We start from the raw sequence: 20,285 nt of genomic DNA on the forward strand, positions 1-20,285 counted from the left end.
TCAAATTAGACACAAAGTAAAAGATTAAACTGCTGTAATACTAAGGGCTAGATATACTAACTTGTAGCAAATTTCATAACCAAACTAATCTCATTCATGTGATAGTTTGGTTATGAAGGTTATAATCGTCACTGATAACGAACGATGTATTTTATCAGTTTAAACATTTAATAAGCCAATGTCAGTAATACACATTAAATACTGGAAAAATTAATTTAATTCACACATCATAAAAAAGTTTAAAACAAAATATAACCTCAAAATAATCTTCACACTAACAAAACTGGTAACCCTCAGTAACACGGAATAAATTATATCACAGAAATACAGACGTTAGTACGATACACACTTACACACTCTGCACTTTGATAGTAACTTATATCGGAAATTATCGCTGCCTAGCGGAAAGTAGCACAAATTATTTGCGATGACTGTCATATTTCTAGAGTGAACTGCTGCCGGAAAGTAGTTCGGTACTGCTTTTTGGGAGAAATAAAAAATTGCCGTTTCACATAAAATTTGTTTTGACTTAAAGTCTGGCCTACGTTTCATTTTAACATATAAAATATAACCGAAATTATAAAAATTAGATGCACGAAGACAGTTCTTGCTTTTGGATATACATAGGTAAACGGCGACAAAATAAGTCGCTAAAAATAAAATTCACAAGAAAAATTAAACATTTTTCACGTGAAAAATTTAAGTTTTACTTCTTGTCAATGTAAACATCAAATTAATGTGTTTTTTTTTTCATAACATTGTCATGTAATAGCCTGCGGTGTGTACTACGTTCTTGCGGTCTGCTATTATATAAAATCGAATGTTTCGGTACTGGAAAATTGACGAATGTATTCTTACGTAATTCTGAATGTGACTCACTATTAAGAAAATTAAGACGAATAAGTTTGTTGCGACGTCGACGGGACGTCCTTGACTAATAGCGTTGCGGTAGATTTTAGAACGAGGGTGGACTGTATGTGTTCATAGATGATGAATGAAGACAACAACTTGTTGATTAATGAAGGATTGTTTAATTGTACACCGTCTTACCGGTTTAAAATAATTTTGTAACATAACACTTGTAACTTATAACTTAACGTTAAAGATAGCAAACAACTAAATAAAACTTAAAGTAATGTTCATCCGAACAAGAATTGAGAGAGTCCATCCAGACACAAACGACTTGGGTCAGGTATGAGTGCAGACTGGTTACTTGACGCTACGTACAGTGTTCGAGGAGCAGCTAGTGACATAAGTGGCGTGATGGTCTGACAACCATAGATTTTTGTGGGTACCTAACCACGCTTGGTTTCAACACCCGTTGGCAAGAGGGGTGAAAACTTAAGTTATAATTTAATTAGATATGCATAACCATATTAAAGTAAACGTACATTTTAATATTTTTACTGACATTCTCAACAAACAAAACTGAAACAGGATTATAAGAAAATTTAAGAGAACGACCTAATAAATCTTAATAACAATTTATGAAAGTACAGATTAAACTAAGAGTACATTAAAACACAAAAAACTCATCAGAACATTTGCAATTTTAAAAGATTAAATTACGGGGAGGGGACAGTTCGGAAGTTTTATCTGTAAATTAGCACATCTACTCATTACTAGTATGATTTGTGTGATGGATTATTAAGTATCGATCAGAATAAAAGATTTATTTATTTATGTTTGCGTAATCTTTATACGAACGCACTGAGTTAAACATATTTTCAACTAAATCACTGTATTTTAGTTACAATAATATAATTAAGATAAAAATTATAATGCAAAGCTACATTGAAACGAAATAAAAACAATCAAAACACGAAGTCTCATTATAGTAACTAGTTTCCTAGTTGATGGACACCAACTGTTTTGAGGAAGCTTGAAGTGAAAGTTAGGCGAGATTGGCGGACTCTGTACGGTGGCATCGCAACTTCACTTTTTTGCGCACCATTTAGTCGAAAATCTGTATTTGTGATTATATATACTATCTGATTACACCTTGGTATCTAGTGTAGAGAGAGGACAAAGTATTATTTCGATTATAACTTGGTACTTGTGAATTAAAAAGACAAGTGAGACAAGCGAAAGGTTATGTTACAAGCGAAAAACAATCAGAATTAATAAAAGAAAACGTCATTACTACCTGGAGAGGAGAGCGCAATAAGCTTATGGGAGAGCTAAAAGCTATGTGTCTGAATTTGCATTTAGTTATCCCAGGTTCAAAATTTGAATCAATTTTAATTACTAAAAAATGAAATCATTTAGTGATTTTGTTGGATAGCATGACGAAATGAGATAACATAAACTTCTTAAAAATCAAACGATTCAATTTCTAATTAATGGAATTTTTTTCTTTCCAAGGTCTCTAGAAGTAATCATCAGCTTCGTCAATATTGTATCCAAAAGCTACCACTGGGGATATTGAGCCTCTCTACATATGGGAAAATAAATTATTTATTTATTGTGTGTCACCATTAACAAAAGAACTATCAGGCTTTTGCTGAGGTAGGAGTTAAATTTGGTCCAAAAGGCTTTTGGCAGAAAAATACCCATTCTTCTGAAAAGTAATCGTTTAGTATTTTCAAGTTAGTGGTTTTGAAAATATTAAACATATAAATATTTTTGTTAAATTTAGGTTTATTTTATTAAGTTAAATATTTTCTACTTAGCTTTTGATAAAGATATAAATTACAATCGATTTTACAATAACTTATATAAGCATTATTAAACCAACTTTGTGATGAAAAAAAACACATGTTGCATGTTAAAAAATTGAATCCATGAAGTTTCATTTCGATTTCTCTAACAGTTACAGACATTTTCGGCAACATTATAATCGTGTCTACGTTTCTTGATAAGCGTCCGAGAATTTTTATTTCTTTAGAATCGATTCGTCAGTTTTTTGTAAGTAGTTTTTTTAAACAATCTATTATCTACAATCTCTTCCTCGGAATAATGAATAGATCTGTTGAATTTTTATAACAGAAACTGAGTTGAAGGAGAGAAAGCTTAACTCCCTTAACTCCCCAATATTCTTATATTTATTTCAACTGGTACCAGCAGCTACCAGTGGATGAAATGAATATTTTTTCTGTAGCGTGTGAAAAATATGCCTGACCGGTACTCGAACCCGGGACCTCCGGATGAAAGAACAAAGACGCTATCACTCCGCTACGAAGATCGGCTTTTCATTATTGTGAACAAAAAGAAGGAATGTCTTATATAAAACTATATACTTTACACATTGTTAATAGTTGGCTATGTAAACCCCATCGAGTTGGTCTAGTGGTTAAACTCGTCATCGCAAATCAGCTAATTTTGAAGTCAAGAGCTCTAAGGATCAAATCCCAGTAAAGGCAGTTACTTCTATTCGGATTTGAATACTAGATAGTGGATACCAGTGTTCTTTGGTGGTTGGGTTTCAATTAACTACACATCTCAGAAATGGTCATTCTGAGACTATAAGACCACACTTCATTTACCATTTATACATATCATTCTCTGTAGTAATACCTTACGGTGGTTCCGGAGGCTAAGTGAAAAAAAAGTTGGCTAAGTGAAATTTTAATTTGAACAAACTATTTATCAGTTCAGTTACTCGGATTCACTCGATGCTGGAGCTCTGCAACGGACAATTATAACACGTTACGTTAGGCAAAGCTCGGTGCTGATTTCGATACCTAGTTTTTGATTCGAATTCTTTAATACCAAACTTCGCAACTGTATAAATGCATTACACTACCATCTTAATAACTTGGAGTAGTTATAATGCGTTTAAGAAAAATTTCTCAGAAAATATAAAATTAAACACAGAATGATAGTTACTTGAGAAATCCTAAGTGACTTCTCTTGACAACCTATTGACGTAAATTAATAAATATTTAACTTTTTTCAATAGTAGTATATTTTTATTGAAGGTTTAAACGTTATTTCATTTAATTTTTTTTAGAGTTCAGCCTCCATTGACTTGAGCTATTAGGGTAGGATGATGAGTAAAAGAAGTAGGATGTAAGGGAACATTTAATAAAATTAATTTTTCATTTAAAGCTTGAAAGTAACCAGATACTGTTCAGTATATCGACTCTTAAAACAAATGAAGTGTTTTTCAATTTTGAAAATGGCAGCTATAATTACTATTTCAACTGAAAGGTACTTCTGTAAATAAATATTTGACCCTAGTTAAAAGTAAAATTATCCTGTGTTACATTTAGTGTCTATTAACTTGAAAGCTGTAATCCAGTCTAGATATTGGAATACATAAATACGGACGTTTAGTCCAGCAACAAGGGACTGATATCTATGCTCGCAATTAATAGGGGATGATATAAATATCCCGATATCTTCGCGTTTCGTTCAGTTTCAAGATCATATCTACGAGCTATAGGAAACTCGTTTGCGTCCGCTAAGAATTCTGTGTTTTCGTTATTGTTTTTATGATCGACTGTATTACAATACAGTATTGTCGATTATTTTGGTGGTAATGACTATTTGAATAATGAGTTTTATTCGTATACAATTTAGTAGTTTCACTGCTGTTATTCTTTTAATGAGTTTAATAATTAATTGTAACGCTCAGCTAAGGGTAGAAATCAACACTATAAAACCAATCGGAAAACTTTCACGTTTCTGGGATAGTACAGGTTTCAGGTACTGTAAACTATTACTGAATTGCTTACTATTGATGTAATATCTTAATATTAAGATATAAATTCTACTAAGATAAAAACTGTCATCTTTTCTCTGTTATTTTAATTATTATGTGTGTAATTTCATTAAAATGTATTTGGTGTTTAAAAATGATTTAACTAAATATTACCAAACCTTGTAAAATAATGAATTATGATTGCACATTTGATTTTTTTTATTAGTGATAAAATACTTATATTTTGTGTTAAAAAATCAATGATTAATTTGAGGTCAGGTTGTACATCACTACCCCAGTGTACAGTAAGATATAGTAACTGTATTGTCATAAAGATAAAACAAAATTTTAACATCATGACGATAAAACCCAATTTAAAAATATGTAATATGTTCTGTTTTTTATATTTAAAGTCTTTTAGGTACAACTGTTATGTAATGAAGTTGACAGTTTTGATAAACAATTTACTGACATGAAAGATCAATTTGTTTAATATTTATATTATCGAATATAGCTTATTCCAAGGAATTTGTAATTTGTTAAATTGTTTTATTAATAAATAATTGTTTTTGTTAATAAATAAATGAGACGAGACCTTTTGATTTTTTAAAAATGTATTCTTGAAGAATATTTAGCGAGAAATTCTGAGTCCTGGGTTGGTACATCCTTTATAACCTGATTATACAGGAATGTCAGAAAAATATCCCTACAAATTGGAGGGTAGAAGTAAGGATAAATGCCAGATTTTATGTTTAATATAAACTGGTTCTCTAAATCATGAATTTAAACACCATCAGATGTTATTTATTAGATAATATTATATTAAATATAGATTAGATAATTTATTAGATTGGCATGTATTTATTATGATTAATGACCATAATATTTAATTTGTTTAGCTTTCAAATTTTTTTCTTTACTTTTAGCTCTATTCATTATGCAAGCACTGTACTCTCATGTGAGTAATGTCCTGCCACAATAAGCTAATCTTATTCTTTTGTAATGTTAAGAAATGAGAAAAGAAAAGCAACTTTCTTATGGATTAAAACTCAGTGCTGACAGGTACATCAACAAAATTATTAATATTAACTAAATTTGTGTTTTTATTATTGTGAAAGATTTCTGATGATAGTAAAAATTCTGCTACAGCTAATTAAAATATTGAGCTCTTCTTTTGCACATACTGTGCTTTTATATCAATATTTTTATATTAACTTATTTATGTGAGTATCATCTACTGTAGTTAATGACACAGAATAACATTTGAAAGCAGTCTAGTAGAAGTCACTGGCCACCTAGTAAGAGAGCGGGTAATTTTTTTTATACTACTTTTATTGAAACAAGTATAATGAAATAAATGTTTGTCTATGTGATCGATCATTCAAGTGATGGTTAACACTTATTTTTTAATTAATAAAACAAGAATTAAAAAATTTGTATGTTGACGTATATACATGCATCACCTATAAAGCAATTGAATTTTATTTTTTCTATAAACTTGATTATGTTGTTTCTTCTTAAGTTGTGTGTATTTTTAGTCCACCAGCATCAGGTGAAGAAGCATTTAATTACTTAACATCGGAAGATGTTAAGATTAATTTGGCTTTAATTGGATCATTGCCTTTTAATGGAATCACTCAAGTTAGAATACATTGGCTACTGGATCTAATTCATGTTAGGTAAGTTAAATATTGTATAAATAGGGGTATTGAGAAAGCAATATTATATCAATAAATAAAATATTAGCAATAAAAAAAATATTTTTAAAGCATTTTATTTTGGATTGAGTTATAATTATTTTGAAACACATCTTTATTTATTTTTAGTCATATTTATTAGACATATATTTTAGGCCATTGATGGCCTAATCCTTAATAGATTTGTGAGCTGGTAAAAAGTTTATTAATTTTAATATTTTAGCAGTCTTCCTACTTGTTCTGTATAATGACATGACAACAGTATCATCATTACAAATCTCACTGTTGTCATGAGAAGGTTTTGTAGCCAGTTGCAATTGTTCTTTTTAACATTTTTAAGAAAATATATTCACTTGATAGAAAATTGGGGTTAGGAGAAGGTTGAGCAGAAACTTCTCATTTAAAGGCTTGCAACAACTTATTTTTACATGACATGCATATGAACAATATCTTATAGGTAGATTCCTCCTCAAGTAGAGATTCCTTGCTGTTTGTATTAAAACCACAATATATTTAAATTTTAAGGTATTTGAGGTATATAAGGTATTTCCTTGAGGCAGAAAGCAGTTTCTTCTTGTCACAGGTGGTGGTTACTATAATTTTTCATACTAAAACTATATTTAGAGTATTTTTTTATATTCTAAAAAATGTAATTGTATGTGGTGTCAATTTATTGATTATCAATTGTTTCTGGGTATATTTTGATTTTTTTTAGGTTTTAGGAAGCCTGGCTTTATCTAATAGTCAAAAAAAAAAATACTTTGCACTGACCTACAGGAAACAGAATCCCAGGATTGGCCCCAAGATATCGCCAAGAATGCTGTAGTCCAAGCTTTTAGCACATTCTGAACATGGATTTTGTAGAATCAGACTTATACCCTTGAACCAAATTTCAAAAAGAAGGATTAAGAATAAAGAAAAGATGTGGTAGTGAAAAAGGATGATCTACTTTCAGAGGAACTGTAGTATGAGACAAATATTCCTATCCAGAGGAAAGTTACACAGACATCATGTACTCATCTCATAGAATCCTTTAACAGATTGGAGCATTTTCAGCCAAACACAAATGGTATATTTACATTCCTGAAATTCTCCAGCATGAGAATTATTCAACCAAGCTATAAACTGTTATGCACGAATCCTCTGGAGGTATATTTTTTTAGATGTACCATGGCATACTCATGTTTCATCTATCATAGCAGCATAAAAACACTCATCTTCATAATGCTTGCATGCATTGCAGTGATGGTGTTTATGTTAAAATGTCAGAATTTTTGGTTTTGAATGTACACAGAGCTCATGATAGCCACTTGGTTTTTTGTTAACAATTTCCTAAAGAACAGTTCTTGATACTTTTGAACTTTATATAAATTTTTTTGTCTATGAATTTTTGAAGTATTTGCCTATCAACAAAAACATTTTGTTCATTTTTTCTGTGAATCTATTATGGCGATAGATCCCTTTTTCAAAGGGTTGATAGATCAACCCTTTTTTTGTAAAAAGAAACTTCTTCCTGCTTTAAATTTGTGACACCATTTTGTTTTCTTGCAAAATTTAATTCTAAACATAATGAAGTTGGTGATCGATTATATTAGCAATTTCTTCTGTTGTGCAAAGCGATTGAATGTACCTTGCACGTGAGCAAGATGTGGATTTATTACGACCATTGAAATCATGTCTGTAACACAAGCCATGACAGGTTACTGCAATTATTTGTAATAAAATCCATTCAGGCTGAGGCTGTGAATTTTAACAAAATAAATTCCCTTAAATTTTTATTTGATTTGCATCTATACAAGATTGTATATATTACATATACGATTGTATCACATACTGTATTGAAAAATCTTTACTTATGAATGGAGTAATTTATGATTATGAATTTATTGGATTTTGTAATAAAATGTTTTCTTACACGCAGGCAAAATAGTAGCAGTATTGTTGAATACAATTTTCAATATTTAGATGAATTGTTGGAAATACTGATAAAGTATGGACTAAGACCTGGATTTGAGTTGATGGGAAACCCTGGTAAATTATTCAGTGATATTAATAATAACAACACTCAAGTTGATATGTGGAAACAGCTAATTACTGCCATTGCTTCTCGGTACATTGGTTAGTAGCGATTTGGTTTTTCTCTTTACTTATTAATTTTTTTAAAATTACTAGTTGATTCTCATAGATGTTAACTTGAAAAGAGCATGATATTAAAAAGAAAAATATTTTTTAAGCAAAATGAAAGGAATTCATAAGCAGGAAATGTTCAGTAACTGTTTACAAATAAATAAAAATTTAAAACAAAATGCACATCTGGACTATTAAAACAGTCATCATATGTACGTACTAGGTAACTAATAAAGGTGAATTAAATAAAGAAAGAAAAATAAGAAAATAATATATAAATTGTTTTGTGAAGAAATTGAAAGAATTTCAGGATATATTGTACAAATGGAAATAAAGAAAGAATCATATGGGTAAAATGAAGTTATATCAAAATAATTGGTAATTAAATTAAGTGGGAAATTGGTGGTTTCCATATGGTTTTAACATGACAAATTGAATAAATCAGGTCCCAGAACCTGTATGTGTAGTAATATTTGTGAAATTATTCTAAAACACTAAAAACTGGTATTGCAAAACTCAATTTTTCATGAAATTTCTAGAGAATTTAATTCTTAGAAAATCTACATAAGTAATGCTAACACAATATGAAAAAGAATTTAAGAAATTTGAGTTTTGATAAAAAACAACATGAACAGTAAAATACTGTGTTATTCTAAATTGAAATAAAAATCATTTCAGTATTAAAAAATAACCAAAAACAATATAAACTATAAAAACAAACAAAAAGAAAAAACTAAATAAGTAGATCGTTTATTTTTTTATTATTTATTTAAATTATTTTTTAATTTGTCACCATTAACAGCAGATCAATAACTAAAATTAATATATTGCATTTGAATAGTTTTTTATGCTTTCAAAGTAGACGATATAATTAGTACTTGAGTATCATTTTCAAAAAATGCCTTTTCAGTTTTCAAGAGAAGAATATACAGACAATTTTTATAGAAATCACTTGCAGAATATGCCTAAATTTCTTTGAGAGATATCCTGGATAAATAATAATAAATAACCAGTACTAACAAAAAAGGTATTCGTACCTAAATATATTAGATCAAAATAAAAAGAACTTTTGACTAAAAAATTATTATACCATATCCTGTAACAGAGTCTAAGATGAAGTCAGAAAGTTAGCTTAAAAACAGTCTAAACCACTTAAACTCACAGTATGGATGGCTGCCATGCCCTGATGCATGTTCGATGTACAAAACTGGATAAGTAAGGGTTTATTTCAAGAAAGACAGAGATAGCGTAAACCTTCAACTATTAAAGATAAATTTTACATTAAACAGAATATAAAAAGATTGCTTTTAGTGCTATTATGAAAAAAACTCGCAAATAGACGGTTATAGATTAAGATATTCTAAAAGGTTGTTAGATATTAGTTTTGTATTGTTATTGAACTATGAACTTTCTCAGTCATGTTAACGAGTGAATTTTACAACTATTGAATCACTTTTCAATGAAATTGAAATAGTATATTACGTCAGTTTCTTAACACAGTGAGCAATTGAATTATAGAGGACTTGGACAAAATTTGTAAGAAATAAGAAATGAAGATAAACATTAAATAAGTTAAGTGTATGGTTATTGACCGGCAGCAAAAGGGTTCAATCAAAAGGGTTAAAGGAAGTAGCAGATAAAAGTGGGAGTATTTAGGTATCTGAGAAGCTGTATTAATGAAGACATATAAGCATCCATAATGTGAAATCTAAAAATATCAAAATAGGATCTGAAACTTACACAATGCTTGATAAATATTTATAAAGAGTGGATGACAATGTTTTGTGTATGGAGTGAGAAATTGTATAAGCCTAATCATGGACATTACTGAAGCTAGATAAAAAGAAATTAGAAGCCATTTAGAAGTGGATCTGGAGAAAGACTGAAGGCTTAATGGATAAAAATGATGAGATGCTGCGAGAGAGTAATTGATGATAAGACAGGTATGGCTGGATTTTAAATTGTAAGAGAAAAGATTACAGATAGTAAGAATAATGGGAAGGGAATGTAAAAAAGTGAAAATGATTGACAAAGTGGGAGTTAAAGGCAAATCAACTCATCACTGTAAATCAGCTCATTTTGAAGTCGAGAATTCTAAGCTTCAAATCCTAGTCTTTACTAGGATTTACTAGGCAGTTACTTTTATGTGGATGTAGATCGTGGATACTAGTGTTCTTTGGTGGTTAGGTTTCAATTTACTAAACAGTTAAGGAATGGTCGACCTGTGACTTTATACACTTCATTTATACTATACTACACTTCATTTATATTCATACATATTATCCTCATTCATTCTCTAAAGTAATACCTTACAGTGCTTCTGGAGGCTAAACATAAAAAGAAAAAGGGAGCTGAAGGCTGCTATGTAAAGATGAAGAGATTGGCAAGAGTTAGACCAGTATAGAGATGTCATCAGCTGCTGAAATTGCAGAATATTAGTTATTAATTAAATTCTTCTTTTGTATTTTATCATTTTAAATTTATTTTGTTTGTATAGTATGCACAGTACCTCATGCTGGTGGTCGAATGTGTACCTTCCCCAGTTTCTGAATTTTTGCTTATTGAGTACTGCTGCAATGGTTTTACATCATATGTATTTAGAAATGTCTCCTCCGTTTCATGGAGATTCAAAGTTTCAAGGCATACGATTTGTTCGAGCACCCGCCTCATCATGGCGAAAGAGTGGTAACAACTTCTGGTTGTAAGACCCTGTAACAAGCAAAGGGGTTACCCCTTTAGTCCTGCTTGCGTTCTTTTAAGAACAAGGGCTACAATCCGTGACTGTGTATCAGTTTCTGAACTTCACATTCCAGCAGTGGCTAAGAGGTGCAGTGAGTGACAGGAGAATATAGAAGGGGACTTCCTGTGGCTTGCTGCAGATAGTAGTAACATTTATGAGCTTACCCAAGGTCTACATAGGACAGTGAGCATTTATATTCGCAGATTGTCAGGTCAGGGTATCTCCGGCTATGACAGATACTCAAGAGGTAGGCAGGAAGTCTGGCTGGAAGAGGGGTTCGGATCTTTTTCTTTCGATCTTCTCAGTCTCTGATAATGAAGGCTTGATGGCAGATGTAGGGGTATCCACCCAGGTGGAAGTTAACCCTTTAGTTGATGAATTCCTATGGGCTAGAAGCAGACAGACCTGGTAGTTCTGCCCTGCTGGCCCATGAAGTTCATGCCAATTGGATAACTTGTTCAGTTATCTGGCAAACTCTAGGAGTGTCACTGTGGGTATGAAGTATAGATTTTTACCTCGCCTTAAGTTGTTTCAGGAAGCATTCTCTATACGTAGAAGGGTTTGAGAACCTTGCCTCCAAGCCCAAAGAGGCCACATTGATCCAGAAGTCTGCCCTGACCTCAGTACAACCTAAATGGTATGCTGAAAAAGTCAGGGGAAGACTTGAAACCAGTCAAGTTTCTAAAAAGCCTGAGGTTATTTTTGCTAATAAGGTGGAGGGCTTGACTGTACCCAGTAGTCAATTGAAAAAGGACCTTCAGGTTGCCCTTCATGATAGTCAGAATGGGCTTAAAATTAGAAACATTAGAGAGACCAACAAAGGATTAGTTGTAGTTGCAAGGAGATAATCTGGTTGATCACAGAGTCTTCAGCCGACAAACAATTGAATGTAAAAGTTGACCCTAAAAGGATGTGTAGGCTCGGCATCATTGTTTATGATATTGACCGCAGTCTTTCTGATGGGGACGTTCTGACCCTAATAAGGGAACAGAACATCGATTTGGATGAAGCCAGTTTTAGGCGGGAATGTAGGTTTAAAACAGGTAAGCATGGTGCTCAAAGATATCATGGAGTTTTTGAGGTAAGTTTTTGATGTAAACCTCTTTCAGAGGTTTACATCTGAGGGTAGATTATTTTTTGACTTTGGATCCAGTCAGGTTAAATAATACCTTGAGGTGTTGCCAAAGAGCCAAATTTTGTAAATTTACACTGGTCTCTGCGCATTGTGGCAAGGAAGGCCACAAATGCAATGATTGTCCACAGAAGTCAGAGGCTCCAACCTGCATGAACTGCAAAAGGTTGCATAAGAATCATAAGCACTCAGTTGTTAGTAGAAAATGTGATTGTTACTTGCGAACAGTTGAGCTATACTTTAAATCTCTTGATGGTTAAGTTTGGTCAACTGAATGCCCAGGGTGCTTATGTAGTCCAAGTTGAGTTAGGTGAAATTGTTGAGTGATGAAACCTCAGTGTTATTTTCCTGCAGCACCTTATATGATAAAGGATGATGTGCCAGGTTTTTATGGCTGGAAAAAGTTTTACATAGGATATAATAGCATGTCTGCTATCCGTGTAGGAGGTCACTTGATAGTGTCTTTGTGTGACAGGCTTCTGACATACATCATGTAGTGGTCAGGCTTGTCATTAATGGTCAGGACTTGATTTTTTTCAGCTCATACTTCCAGTATAGGGATCCCACTGAGGAACATCTGGCAAGATGGGATAGGATCCTTAGATTGATAGGCAATTATCCAATCCTTGTAGGCGCTAATGTTAAAGCCAAGTCACTTTTTTGGCACACTGGCATCACTGATTTTAGTGGTGAATTGGTTTCATCGTGCAGCACAATTTTGAAGTCTTTAATGTTGCAGACCAGTTGGCCACCTACATCGGCATGGTTGATAAATGGAGAGCCTTTCATGGCACTAATATTGACATTACCATTGGTAGAAATATCCCTGGTAGAATCCTGGGCTGGTCTGGGATGGTCAGCTAATACTTTTTGAACTGATGGATGGACTGCACGATGTTCATGGAAGAGTCCAGGCTTGAAATATCTTTTCTCTGAGCCTGGATGAGCTCCCATTGGATGACCTAGCAGAAAATTTTACTTCTGTGGTGGTAACATCTACTGATAGTTCCATTCTCCGGTGTTCTGGCCAAGAACGTGTAATACCTCATGCTTTATTACCACTGTCTTTAGGTAGTTATATAATTGGGCTGGCCTCTGTGGTGTGAGTGGTAGAGTAAAGAGCTACAAATCATTCATCTCATCCTCTGAAGAAATACCTAACGGTGGTCTTGGAGGTTATATAAAAAAAAGTTATAATTAGAGCCTGATTAGGGATATTTAGTAAGCCAGCTGCCTGGGTAGTCAGCAATGGCAGTCGAGGAATACTGCCATCAACTTTAATGGGTTGATTTCAAAACAAGCCATTTGATTAATAAGCTCCTGGAAATTTTTACCTTGAGGTTTTTGAATGGACCATTTTGGCTCACCATCTGTGATTGTAGTTAGAAGCCTGACCAAGGCTTCAGTCTTTAAGTTGTGAAGCTGTGGATTTCCTTTGTAATTAGAGTCTTTTCTTTTTATTTTAGTATAATCTGATTCTCTCCATGGAAGAGACTCTGGCATGACCATGCAATTACATTTTTTTATTACTGTTGGACTTAAACATGAGAGATTACTAATTGGCTATTCACAAAATGGTGTTGGTCAAAATGATGGTTATTATGGTCGATTGTCATAGCTTGATCCACTACATACTATGGTCAGAATGAGTTTCCTAATTGACTACTTCATAGCAATTGGTAGTGCAGTAATGTAATGATGTCAGGAGTTGTGTCACTTGATTTATTTGTATTTTGGGGAAAACAAGTTAAGATGGGTTTCATTTCAAAAAGTATATCTCCTTTTCAACTAAATTACTTACCAACACGTATAGGTACAGTAAGAGCAAACTATTAGGAAAATTCGACCTGAAAACAGAGCAATTATGTTGGCTGAAAGTATTGCTAGCTTTTTTGTGAATTAAAAATCAAATGCAGCTGCAGCACAAATGATAACTGTACTGATCTTTGATAAAACCTACGTTTGCATAGCTCTTTCTTTTTCTGTTTAGCCTCCAGAACCACCAATAGGTATTACTACAGAGGATGATATGTATGAATGTAAATTAATTGTAGTCTTGTACAGTCTCAGGTTGAACATTTCTGAGATGTGTGGTTAAAAGAAATCCAACCACCAAAGAACACTGCTATCCACGATCTAGTATTCAAATATGAATAAAAGTAACTGCCTTTAGTAGGATTTGAACCTTTGAACGCTCGACTTTAAAATCAGCTAATTTGTGAAGACATGTTTACCACTAGATCAAACTGATGGGCTACGTTTGCATAATTAAAATTGTTTTAAATTAGTAAAATGCCTCTAAAATTTAGTTAAGGTTATCTGAAAATAATTATTATATCATCCTTCACAAGGCTATTAGTCTTACTAATCTGATGGTCTAAGTTGGAAGGCATCACTCAGGGAGTAAATGTATCCTGAAATTAAAAAGTGTATGAAAATAATAAATTTTTTTAAACAAAATACATAACATTTAATGAAGAGGTTTTTGTAAATTACTGAAGTTAATTAAATAGCTTTAGTTGGACAGCCAAATTGTATACTACCGAAACGTAAGTGGTTTATTTGTTGTATACTTTTTAGTTAATCTGTGAATGATTTGGTTTGCTTGTGTGATTGATTTCATCTTGTATGTCTAAATATTCTGTGTCCTCATTGGTATAGCGTTAAAGCCATAGGATCTGCAACATGATTAGCTGAATGAAGTATGGGCATATGAGAGTAATGATATCCAGAAACCCAAAGAGGGCCCAAGCTAAGACAACCTGTAACTGTTGTCATAATCTAATAATCTTATGTTGTCATTGCATATTGGATAGCCTACACCATTCCAATGTGCCAACAATATGGCATATTGTTGGAGTAGAATTTCAGTGGGTGATTTTCACCTAATTTTCTTTTGTGGCTCACATTGATATCTGAATCCTACTTCTCACTTGCAAGGTGATGATAACTAATGTTGATTGTGTCATGCTTGTAATGGAAGAGGTCATCTTGCTCAATGGTAGACAGATAGCTGCCGAGCTGAGTTACAATCAGGGCTTAGTAACCACACATGGCTTAAAAATTACTTTTTTAATAAATTCAGTGTGTGATTTAGAAAAGTTTAAATGTCTAATTAATATTGTTAATTACCATGGACAACAATGTAGCAAATTCCTTTTAATAGGGTTGTTTGTCAGTCATATGCTGTACTGAAATTGAATCATGTAAAACTGCAAGAATATGTTCATCTGCATCAATTTCTGTAACTCTTTTTTAGACTTTGTTGAGAAGATTTTGTGCCTTGCTTCTTAATAATAGTTGAAAGTTAAAGTTGAATTTTTAAGAGTGTCTAGGCAATGTGTAATAGCTGATACAAGCTTTGGTTACTTTTAAACTATTGTTTAGTGTTAAGTATTATTTACCAAGCCTCAATTTTTAATTCTTTTTCCATTTTTATTTGTTTAAGATCGGTTTGGAGTGGAAGAAGTAATGAAATGGAAATTTGAAACATGGAATGAACCTGACTTAAAAAAGTACAATATATTGAATTTTACTCTACCCGGTAATAAAATTTATTTTGTTCTGATTTGAGTGAAACATTCAGTTTGTTATTAAACTACTTAAATACTAACTTCAAGAATATTTTTGTACCCATTTATATTTTGTAATCAAAACATAAACAGATTAATCTCTAAAATAATCACTTAGCATTAGCTGAAATTACTGATTTTTACGTGTAGTATTTGATATTATCCTCACACGCTGTCACTTCATAGATTGTGACTATGCATCATAAAAGAAATCATCTTAGAATTTATTCAGAGTTTAATATCTTTTGAATCATTTGATGAAAAAAATTCAATTTTATACTATGTTAAAGCTTGTTCTTTTCTTTTAATTGTTGTTTTAATTTATATCAAGAACATCAATACCTATGTACATAATATAATATAATAATTTAACATAAAATTATTAACACCTTTATTGTTTCTTTGTAACATATTTCTTGTCTCTCTGTTTCAGGATATTTGAGATATTTTAAAGCTTGTAGATCTGGTCTTGATGAGGCTTGTGCAGTTTATCACAATGAGATGATTAATAAATATTGCATTAATCCTGTCAATAAGAGTAGAATTTGTTTTAAGGACCAGAACTATCTGTGCCATCTTAAACTTGGTGGACCTGCTGGTCTTTTTAAAAATAAAAGAACACATAATTTGTGCTGGGGCCTTTTAAATTATTGTAAAAAAAAATCACGTATTAGTCATCTACCTCAATTTCAACATTATTCAGATAACACAAGTAAGTTTTTCTAACTGTATTGTTTTTATTTTATTTTTCTTAATATTAATGGAACAGAAATTTTTGTTAAATAATTATGAAATATAAAGTCGACTTGAACAGTATCTGGTTTTAGGGTGTTAAATAAAAATACCTCATTTATATGGTTATAGTTTTTATCAATTTCAAAGTATGATCTATATAACCCAATGCTTTTTGCATTTTTTAAAACGTTTCTAGAAATCTTTTTTCAAAAGGGCACTCAGTTAGGTTGTTACTTTTTTTGTACTATTTTATTTGTCACTAAGCAGCATTTTTAACTTAGGAGTAACAACTATGGGGAGCCAAATGTGTAAAGTAAGTTGAGTTGGTGATCCTAGGGAATTTCATACAAGGCAGTCATTTATAATGCTAAGCTGAGGTACAACAAGATATTAATTAAACAGCATAGATTTTGACTTCAGCAAATCTCTGCCAAATCAAAATTTGATCAATAATGAAGTGGATCTAAACATTTGTTTTTTGTATCACAACCAAACAGTTGGTGATGGGACATACATGTTTGGTCTTCCCAGTGTCTCTAGTGTTTTCATCGTGGAGCTATTTGCAATTAACAAGGCCATAAATGTAGTTAGTCTAACATTCCAACACGTACTTGTCTGCTTAAATCCCATGAGTACCTTGTAAGACATTAGTGATATGTACGCCTATTGTCTGTAATATACAGTCTATCATCTCTGAAATGACTCAGTGGAATACAACTGTGAGCTTCTGCTGGATCCTCAGTCACATTGGAATTCCAGCCAATGAGAGCATTGATCGTGTAGCTAAAGAGGCTTTTACACAGCCTCCTTTCACTAAGCTCATTGTTTCGATTGATCTTGTTGGTTTTCTGAAGAGTGTGGTTCATGATGAGTGACAGAGTGAATAAAATGCTACAATTAGTAAATAAACTTTGACCAGTTAAAGACAGTGTATCACCCTGGAGCTCTTTATATAGGAATAACCATCATGAGGAAATTATTTTTTGCCATTTGTGAATAGAGCACATCAGCCTCACTCGTAGATATTTGATGATTTACACTGATGCACCTGTTTGTGTTCGCTGCAACTACCTACTGACAATATACCACATACTTTTGGAATGTGTCTGTTATGCGGCATTGCGTTGGAACTTTAAACTAGAGGCTAACATATGAAGTATCTTAGGCAACAACATATCGATATTGTGTAATGTCCTAAGATTTCTTAAGGCTGTACATCTGGATTCAAAAATTTGATTAATGTTACAATATGTTTCTATAATGATTCCCTGTAGTAATTTTGTGTCCGGAAAAATACAGTTAATAAAAAACAGTGTTGAAGATATAATTAATGAACAAGTAAAATTTGAACATGATAATTGGCTCAGGAAAATAAAACCTTTAATCTAAATCACTCAAATTTAGATTTAAAAATTTATTTAAATTATTTTACCTAAAACAAAAGTTTATTTCATTAACTATAACAGAGTGTAATAGTTATAGAGTAATCCATTTTACTTCAACAACTGAGGTAGTAAATATATATCTATGAGGAATATTTGATAAGTACATACAGAAGTAAAGAGAACAAAATTTTCAGGGAAAATCTTTTTTATTTCTTAACATAATCTACTTTCAAGTCAAAGTGTAATGATGGTAAATTTTTTTGATCCCATCCTTAAACAGTATGTTTGAAGAATCGTGGTGTAGTATGCTTTAGAATTATGTGGTGCATTCTGTTCTTTTGGCATTAGGTTGGTTGCCCTCTGGGTTTGTTGGGCTTTGTTCAGTAATAAATCAAGACGTTAGTTTTTGAGTTGTGATTGAACGTGCTTTATTTCATTTTGTGTTGTTTTGTTTATTGGAATCAGTAGTTATGAGAAACGTAGTGGTTCTTTTGGTAGAGGAATGCATGTTTCTCATTGAACATGTCTTTCGTGAAAGTGACAAGTATACTGATTTAGTGAAGAATTCAAGTTTTCTGAAAAGTTTCCAAATACTCCTGTTCCTCACTGCGATGCAGTTTGAACTCTTATCAAAAATTTTTGGGCAGCTGGCGCTGTTGAAGATGCTTGTCAAAGTGGAAGACCATCAGAACTAAATGAACAGAAGCTGCTTGATATTTCAGATGCTGTGGCTGAAAGTCCATTAAAGTCAATGTGCAAGTTAGCACAGCAGCAAGATATCGGATTTGCTACCAAACATAAACTGAAACTTTTCCCTTACAAAGTAATGAATGTGTGTTCAAGAACTGAAACCTACATGTCATGCCAAAAGGCTAAATTATTATCAATGGCTTGAACGTTTTATTGACCAAAATTCCCTAACATTCTCTATTTACAGATGAAGCACGGTTTCATCTAGGAGGGTATATTAATTCACAAAATACCCAATTGTGTTCGACAACTAACGCCCATGAATTATACAAACAATCTTTACGTGAATGTGAAAACTGGAATCAGTATGAATAGAACGTGGATCATGGTTCCAGTCTTTTTTGAAAATACAGTTAATAGTATTCGTTACTATGCTGTTTTAACAAACTTCATTAGTCACTTAACAGAAATGGAAATCAATCACGGTTGGCTCCAACAAGATGGTGCCACAGCACACACAGCTAACAGGTCAATGACTTTTTTACTTCCTTGTATGAAGTAAAGGAAGTATTTTGATCACAAAAAATTTCGGTTTTCAGATTTCAATGGAAATATCTATTTTGACCATTCCTAAATCCATTTTGACTAGTTTCAGTGTGACATCTGTACGTATGTATGTATCTCGCATAACTCAAAAATGATTAACTGTAGGATGTTGAAATTTTGGATGTAGGACTGTTGTAACATCTAGTTGTGCACTTCCCCTTTTGATTGCAATCAACTGAACCAAAATTGTCCAAAAAAGCCCAAAATCCAAACAAATTGGATTTTTTACTTTTCTTAACTGCAGTAATAAGCCCTCATTGAGAGCTTTTCAATGATATATCATAAGTGGTACTTATTTTCATTGGTTCAGAGTTAATAGCCAAATAAAATCTTAATTAATGAAATATTTGGATCTTACAAGGGAAAGGCACATCGGTTCGAATCAGACTTCATCTCTTTTTTTTTTAATTTAAATATATTGATTTATTAATAATTATTAATCTCTGATTGTAAAAAAAATTTACAATAAATAATAATTCAATTATAACAATTAAAAAGAAGAAAAAATATCAGAAGTTATTAATGAAATAAAATTGTATGTACTTTTTATTTTTAAAAAAATGTGTATGTAATTTAATAAGAGTACAAGAAATTCATGTGATGCCCACATCAGATTTTTACTAAATGTCTTTGGTGAACTGTTTTAATCGATGCAGCTGACTTGCGTAATATTTATCTGGCTTAGCTTCAGTTTCCTTATTGGTTTTGTCTTTAAAAAATAATGTTTGATCACCACACAAAATTCTTTAATCCATTTTTTAAAATCGCAGATCGAGTTGACAACAAAATTTTGAATCTGTGACTGAATCTTGATGTGTGCTAGTGGTGGTGCAGGAAACTAAGAATGATCTCAACAATGGACTGTGCATTAACTTATCAAGCAGTAAATAACAAAAATTAATTTTTAGTGAAATAATTATATTCTCTTAGGATTCAATTTGTTTACTATTTAAATA

General features: G+C 31.9%; 2 protein-coding genes across 11 annotated transcripts in view; one reads left to right on the forward strand and one right to left on the reverse strand.

Annotated features, from left to right (window-relative positions):
• The window catches only part of Sbp2 (SECIS-binding protein 2), a 33,416-nt gene extending 32,337 nt beyond the window's left edge, over positions 1–1,079 (reverse strand). For 3 of the 5 annotated variants that reach the window (XR_012756543.1, XM_075367186.1, XM_075367183.1), the window contains exon 1: positions 257–1,074. The gene's annotated coding sequence lies outside the window, so the exon portion shown is untranslated. Of the gene's footprint in view, positions 1–61 lie in introns of all 5 variants that reach the window. The other 2 variants (XR_012756544.1, XM_075367184.1) reach the window with 2 other exon arrangements.
• Positions 1,080–4,003: 2,924 nt separating this feature from the next.
• Positions 4,004–20,285, forward strand: part of Idua (alpha-L-iduronidase) — a 37,238-nt gene continuing 20,956 nt past the window's right edge. For 2 of the 6 annotated variants that reach the window (XM_075367191.1, XM_075367187.1), the window contains exons 1-5: positions 4,004–4,650; positions 6,184–6,324; positions 8,264–8,460; positions 15,790–15,885; positions 16,347–16,625. In XM_075367191.1, coding sequence (XP_075223306.1) covers positions 4,499–4,650; positions 6,184–6,324; positions 8,264–8,460; positions 15,790–15,885; positions 16,347–16,625 — 865 coding nt within the window. In that variant the 5' untranslated portion in view covers positions 4,004–4,498. Of the gene's footprint in view, positions 4,651–5,571; positions 5,708–6,183; positions 6,325–8,263; positions 8,461–15,789; positions 15,886–16,346; positions 16,626–20,285 lie in introns of all 6 variants that reach the window. The other 4 variants (XM_075367190.1, XM_075367189.1, XM_075367188.1 and 1 more) reach the window with 4 other exon arrangements.

The sequence above is a fragment of the Lycorma delicatula genome, chromosome 5, assembly GCF_047948215.1.
Source record: "Lycorma delicatula isolate Av1 chromosome 5, ASM4794821v1, whole genome shotgun sequence".
Lineage (NCBI taxonomy): Eukaryota > Metazoa > Arthropoda > Insecta > Hemiptera > Fulgoridae > Lycorma > Lycorma delicatula.